The sequence below is a fragment of the Fulmarus glacialis genome, unplaced genomic scaffold (genome assembly GCF_000690835.1).
Source record: "Fulmarus glacialis isolate BGI_N327 unplaced genomic scaffold, ASM69083v1 scaffold15512, whole genome shotgun sequence".
Classification (NCBI taxonomy): domain Eukaryota; kingdom Metazoa; phylum Chordata; class Aves; order Procellariiformes; family Procellariidae; genus Fulmarus; species Fulmarus glacialis.
The window spans coordinates 59-7312 of NW_009198556.1; the positions used below are offsets into that span (position 1 = coordinate 59).

The 7254-nt window shown below is 36.5% G+C and overlaps 1 protein-coding gene across 3 annotated transcripts in view; it reads left to right on the forward strand.

Annotated features, from left to right (window-relative positions):
* Positions 1-1163: 1163 nt before the first annotated feature.
* RBM17 (RNA binding motif protein 17) overlaps positions 1164-7254 on the forward strand; it is a 12675-nt gene continuing 6584 nt past the window's right edge. For 2 of the 3 annotated variants that reach the window (XM_009572951.1, XM_009572952.1), the window contains exons 1-5: positions 1164-1305; positions 2839-2955; positions 3894-4060; positions 6012-6109; positions 7106-7162. In XM_009572951.1, coding sequence (XP_009571246.1) covers positions 1183-1305; positions 2839-2955; positions 3894-4060; positions 6012-6109; positions 7106-7162 — 562 coding nt within the window. In that variant the 5' untranslated portion in view covers positions 1164-1182. The remainder of the gene's footprint in view (positions 1306-2838; positions 2956-3893; positions 4061-6011; positions 6110-7105; positions 7163-7254) is intronic. The other variant, XM_009572953.1, reaches the window with a different exon arrangement.

Consider the following 7254-nt stretch of genomic DNA (forward strand, 5'->3'; position numbering starts at 1 on the left):
GCCATGGCAGCACCCTCCCTATATCCATAGGCGTAGGATAATGTACCCCAAGTGCATCATATCTACCCCAGAATAGCTGCACTCCTACTGCGTAAACTTTACTCCCCTGTGGCAGGTGGGGATTGTTGTAGTGCCTTGTCCTCATCCTGTTCCCGTATGCATTATAATGTGCCCCTATGTGTTTCATTCCCTGTACCCGTATGTGTAATGATCTCCAATGAATCTCCATTTTCTTGCAGTGAACTTTGTTCTGCTCATCCCTGGTTGTTCATATTCCACTGCAGGATTAAATTGTTGAGTTTTTTTTTAAATTTTTGCTGAGCTTGCCACCTTTTGCAGTTGTAATATAGTTGCTGTCTGCTGCATCTGAGACTTTTTGCGCAGGTTTAAATGCATATAAGTTATATCTGTAGTAACAGTCACCTCCTACATGGTGGGCAGGTTCCCTCAAATATAAGTATCTGTCAAATCTGTGGGATCAAGATCTTGCTGATGAATCTGTAAGCTTTCACTGCAGACCATTGATCAGTTATGTTTGATCCTGCAGTAAATTAAGAAGTTAAAGTTTTTGGGTGGAGATAGTGTAATCCACTATGTATTTGAGAGGCCTTTAAATGTTGTGGAAATAGTTACTAAATATACTTGCCAGAGTATTATTAAGTATAAGAAAGATATTCCTTTACAGTGATGCAAAAAGTGCTGAAATTTAAGAAGATGATTGGAGTGTTGATACATTTCTGCGGATAGTTTTTAAGGCCGGCAGAGACAATAATTCCTTTGTGTTTGATTTTGAAGTCTTGAGGGTTTTTTGATACTTAATGTTGAATTTCTTTGTGAACCTCAAAATACCAGTGTGGGCTACAGCGTAACTTCTTCAAAGCCTGAAATGATTGGTATCTAATGCTACAAACATAATTTTAGGTAATTTCCAACAGCTGTTAATGTTTGGACAATATTCATTACCTTTCAAACAGTTACTTTTAAACAGCCTTACTGTAGTCGTGTATCTGCCACTAACCAGAAAAATGTTATTACTTTGAATTTTCTCTGGCTTTGAAAAAAAGATATATAAAAATATGGTGTACAAACATAGGCAAACTAGTAGCAAATAAGCCCTGGACATAGGTTTGTTATGTCATCTGGATTTTTTCTTTTGTCTTTTAGTTTTAAATTGAAGAGAAAATGTCACTTTACGATGACTTGGGAGTTGAGACCAGCGATTCTAAAACAGAAGGCTGGTCCAAAAATTTCAAACTACTGCAGTCTCAGTTGCAGGTGAAGAAAGCAGCTCTCACACAAGCAAAGGTATAGTCCCTTTGTATTTTTTCTTTCTATTATTCAAACTTCTTTTGTGTTCGGAGCACTGAGGAAAGGTTGTGACCTTAGAATACAGATTTGGGGTAATTTTGCTAGGATTTGTCTGTAAGTTTGTAGCAAGGAGCCTAGCAAAACTGAGGGGGGAAAAGGCAAGATGCATGCTTTTTGTCTGTTAGGGGGAGTCTTGCAAAATTAAAATTGAATGAAGAACTGATGTGTGTGCTGCAAGCCTCAGATCTTTTAACTAGCAGAGCCAAAAGCTGATGTTCAAATCTAACTTCAAACATAATGAGATTAAGCTATTCTTTTTTTTTTTGAGTAAGTAAGGGTCACACTGTGATTGATAGTTGGCAGTACCGGCTGTTGGTCATTCTTGCCATTTTGCATCAGTTATTTACATGTTTGCGTCATTTTATGCATTTTTATGCTTGCTATTTAAAAAGCTTTCGGTCCTAAAGTGCAAATCGTTGTGCATTAGAGATTCTTGCAGAAAATATTTCCAGTGTACATGAAAGAGAGGAGGAGTGCAAGCTAATTCCTTGAGTTTAAACTGTGACAGAGCCATTTTCTCTTTTTATTGCTACAGTATTTCACCCTTTTTCTTTAAGCAGTGTTGATATTCTGGTTCAGGCAGGACATGTGTGTTCTTTGTGGTGTGTAGGTTCTAGAGTGAGATTACTTAATTAAAAAAGAAGTAGTAGCATAGATACCGAATACTTAAGTAGGCACAGTATTTTTTTCGCTGGAATTACTCCTGATTTATGCTGCTAAAATTGAGAGCAGGATTTGGTTGATAATTGGAACAACCTGTGTGAATGAAATCTAAATGGTTGCTATATTAGATATAGTCTTTGTCTACGTAACTGATACGCAGTGTATGCACAGACTAATAGAAGAATAGATTAGGATTAGAAAATTCAGAGTTCAGAATAGATTAATACATTTTATCAGAAGATGAAATATGAAGAAAAGTACATTTTCGGAAGAAGTCTGAGCCCCTTCTTAAAAAAACCCCACTTGGTTCAAACTCATCTGAAGAGATTATCTGAATTTTTAATGTGTTTTTCTGGTCCTAGCCCGAACCTAGGACCATTCACCAACACCGTATGTTCTAGTGCATGCACAAGCGAAGTCTGACCTCACTCGCTTAAAAAGAGGAAAGTATGCACTGGTTTCACTGAAGCGTTCTTTGAAATTCTGCATCAGATCTGTATTTGTGTGGCAGCTCTTTAACCGTAGTTGGCAAGCATCTGTCTCAGAACGGCGTGGCCCTTGCCACTGCTAAAATATGGTGTAAACTAAGTTACCCACATCAAGGTTCATTAGAAATGTTGAGAATTACTGTAGGTTGGTAAACTGAAGAGAAATTATATATTGAGCTTTGCACAGTGAAGAATTTGAGACAGTGGTTTTCATCCTTTTTTAAAAAAAAAAATGGAGATACCAGCTGCAAGTATATAAAGAAAGCTGCTTTTTAGAAAACTGTTTTGTTATCTTTTTGTGTTTTGGTGATTTTTTTAGAGTCAGAGAACAAAACAAACAACAGTCCTTGCTCCAGTAATTGACCTGAAACGAGGTAGCTCTTCTGATGAGAGACAGATTGTGGACACACCACCTCATGTAGCAGCTGGGTTAAAGGTAAGACCAAGACAGCTAAAACATCCAGCTGTTAACAAATGTTTTGGAATTGGAATTCTTTCACTGCAGTCTGTATTTTTATTTTTTCATTGTCTTTCCTAGCGGTCAAAGAAGTGATCATTTTCTGAAATTTATTTCCTCTGCTCAGAGCATCTTTAATAAATGAATGTTTCAACTTTATACAGACTTCCATGTGATAAAACATGGAATTACTGAGGTTAATATGCAGTAAAAATAAAACAGTGTTCCTAGCGTATTTCTTCTGGCCAGCTTCAAAGTACTTTGCAACACAGTAATTTGGTCAGGTAAATAAAAAATGAATGTAATTGTAACTGCACCAGTGTTGGAACTGGACCTGTATAACAATCAACTTAAAAATAAAAGAAAAGCCACCTAACCTTTTAAAATGGATTTCTTGTGGTAAGAAATCAAAAGAAACTTTCTCCTTGAAACTTTTTCAAAGGTGATGGTTCTGAAATAGTTGTTTCAGATGAGAGAAGAACAGTATGTGCACCTCTGTCAGTATTACATTAATAGCAGATGATGAAAAAGACTGATGAGAGTGTGTGGGAGGACCCCTTGCAGATGGTTGCAACAGCAAGATACCATAATACTTCCAATAATGAATGAATGGTTTTTGAAAAATTCTTGTCCACGTTGATTTGCTGCTGCTTTGTGTTTGGCAGGGGGAGTGGGTGGGGGTAATTCTTTCTTCGTGGAAAAACCTGAGATAGTGAGAGACTGGGTGAAATGTTAGTTTTTAAGTAAAGCAAAGATTTCTTCTAGTACCAGTGGGATTAGGATATTACCTGCCATTATAGAAGTCAGGGATTGAGTTTTGTGTTGTTGGGAGTGAGAAGGAAGTGTTAAATTCTTGGTTTCCCATTTGATGTTGTTTGCAGATTTCAGCTGAAAAAAATTCCTTTTTCTTTTTTAAGGATCCCGTACCTAGTGGTTTTTCTGCAGGAGATGTGTTGATTCCTTTGGCAGATGAGTATGATCCCATGTTCCCAAATGACTATGAAAAAGTGGTAAAACGTCAAAGAGAGGAACGACAGAGGCAACGTGAGCTGGAGAGGCAAAAGGAGATTGAAGAAAGAGAAAAGTAAGGCTTTTGTTTAAACTCATGACATACTGACAGTTATATAAAGAATAAACACATCGATTTGTTTAGTTCTATCCCTCTAAACGGTTTCAGGGAAATTCTTAAAGGTTTTGTGAAGAATACTGTATGTTTATAGAAACAAGCGCAGTGTTTTAATTAATATGTTTTAATGCTCTTGCTAAAATCACCTAACAGTGCAAAAATTATAGGATTTGTCATGTTTACAGCCTCTTTGGCTGAAAGACATGTGTCAAGTTTTTCTACATTTACTTATTTTGATAGTAGCAGCAGTATTTGGGTACTTCATGCATCATTATCAGACTTTGATCTTGCAGGTATTTTAGAGTATTTGTTGTCAGTATAACTGGACTACAGAAATACCTTTCAACACTCAGCGATAAACCATCCTCAATGATAAACCATCCTTTCTGCTTTTAAATACTCCAAACAGATACATGAATGCGTTTCAGTTTTAAAGATGTAGCTAGCACAGCCTTTGAGAAGCATAGTTGCATTTTCTTTTTTAATATTTTGCATTCAGTTTAAGTAAGTTAGTTGTGTATTTATTATTCTTTTGTCTCTGGACAAAAGAAGATACTACTTATTTTTAATTACCTTAATGCCCTTTCCCTGGAATAAGAAATCTCTCTAATCATATTAAAGAAGTTGAATGCAGATTCAGTGTCCTATTGAAATAGGTGGTAAAACATCTGCCAGCCAGGCGGTAAGAATTATATTTGCTTATTTTAAGTGAAATTAATAAGCCAGCTTCATCATGATATGAATCATTAACGTCTATGGAATTACAAGAGGGATATTCTGTTGCCCTGTTTAGATTGTGGGAATTAATATCTCTAGTCATTTGGACTTCTCTGTCTTCTCTCGGTTATATCTTCGTTGTTCTGGAGGAGGAATGCCTGAGGCTCTGTCATACTAGCATGCAAGATCTCAGAAATCGGGGCTGTCATTCCACAGCTTCAGCGGTGATTGCTATTTAGTCACGCTTGTACTTGTTATATGTGGGCCAAGAGGGTGGTCTTTATATGTAACATTAGAGAGAGGAAATGAAAAATACATAATACATTCTGATGTAAATTTGGGGAAACAATCTCAGCCAAACCTGGATCAGATGTATGCTTTGTGATAACCCGGCTGTTTGAACAGGGTGTACATTTGTTTTAAATTCACAGTGTAGAGATTCGGAAATTTTGTCTGGTTCCATAGTAGTGCTGTTTTTAGCATCTTGTAGCACACTTTTGCTGGCTGTGCTGGGAATGAGATCTGAGTTATGCCCCAAGCTGTGCTTTTGGGGGAAAATACTTGTCCTTTTTCTAAAGTATTAAAATGAGTGATTTCGTGATCACAGTAAATAACAGTTTAAGTGCAAACAATTCTTGAAGCATTCCTCAGCTAAATGTTAAAAGTTTTAATAGACTTGCCTGAATCTTATTTTAGTTGCCAAGCTAGCTTCTCAATAATCTGATTATTTAAGCGTGATGATTTTTTTTTTTAATTGACTGAGTAAATGATATTACTCTATATAGCCTGTGATGGTGAATTTAAAAGGGATTCTGTTCAAAGCAGGGTGATTGATTAATGTCTCTGTTACCTTCCTGTCGATTCCATCCAACACCTCTTCCATTGTAGTCATTCAGTCACTGTAGTCAGTCGGGACTAGATTTATTCAGATGCTTCCTCATTTCCATACATTCTCCTTGGATGACTTGCAAGTGGAAAATGATCTTTCTTTGGATCATCTTATATTTTACAAAAAATACTCCATGAGGATAAAAGCAAAGAAATGTAAGTGTTTACTTACACCTTCATGGAAAACATTAAAAAATGCCAATAAGAGTGTAGCAGTATAATTCACACCACAATGGTGCTATCACAGATTAAAGCAAAGAGTTAACTTTGATGGTTTCTTATCCTAACTTACTGTGTCTCCTAGAAGACGTAAAGACAGACATGAAGCCAGTGGCTTTTCAAGAAGACCAGATCCAGATTCTGACGAAGATGAAGATTATGAAAGAGAGAGACGAAAAAGAAGTAAGGGAGCTGGGTTGTTGTTTTTTTTTTTTTGATGGGGAAAGAGAAGAAAAAGGGAGGGATGGGGAATTCACAATCCTGTTTTATGGATTCTGTATTTCTCTATTCTCAGCTGAGAACTATGCTGTTACTGCTGAGCCTTTAGAATAAACCTAGCATTTTATTACATCATAACTGTTGTAATGCAGAAAACTTCTTTTCGTGGAGGGAGATGGCAGCTAAATTATTTGCGGAAAGACCTCTTTTTACATTGGTTTGTAGATACCTGTTTTAAGTTTCTGCGTGGTGTAGGTTCCAGGAAAGGGGTGAGGCACGAGGTAAAATCGGGCTATGAGAATCACTGTTGAGTTTTCACTATAAAAGCTTACCAATCCTGCATTTGTTATTTGAATGCCTTTAGAACTAGTTAGCAAAATGTGGATCTGAGTGATGAGATATGTCTTTGCATAAACAAAATTAAACTTTATTCTCTTTCAGCAACTAAGTTACAGTAAATAATTCAGATCTGTTTTTATTTTAGAAAAGAAAATTCCTGATAGGACACTTAAAATATTTGCTCTGGCTTGGAAGTTTGAGACTACATTAGAATATTGCTTATTAAAATATGGAAGGGGCTTTGTACTTTACTCTTGCGAAAGTGTAGTTAATCCTGAACAGACTGTCTTTTTCATTTGGCTTAATTGAGTAGTTTTAGAACTGAAGATTTGTTTCACCGCAGTCTTTAATTTTGAATTCCTGTGAAACATGTTTATGATAGACACCATATGTAGTACATCACTGCAGTTTGATGATGTCTCCCTTGATGTGCCTTTCATTCATTTCTAGTTTACCACTATTGAAACTTCTTAGACTGCTCTCTTGCTACTTTTCTGTTGATAGTGATGTCTGTTAAGAATTGGCTGGTAAGGAGCCAGCAGCTGTGTTAAGATTCAGTGAAGCTATTCCAAGCAACAGAACCTAATTATACAAATGTGTTGTTTTCCATTTTACTCATAGGTATGGGAGGAGCTGCCATTGCACCACCCACTTCTCTTGTTGAGAAGGACAAAGAACGTAAGTACACCAAAATCCTGTTCTCTAAAACCTAGCAGTGGTGTTTATTTCTCACTCAACCTTCTATTCAGTTAAATCATCCTGCCGCTCTT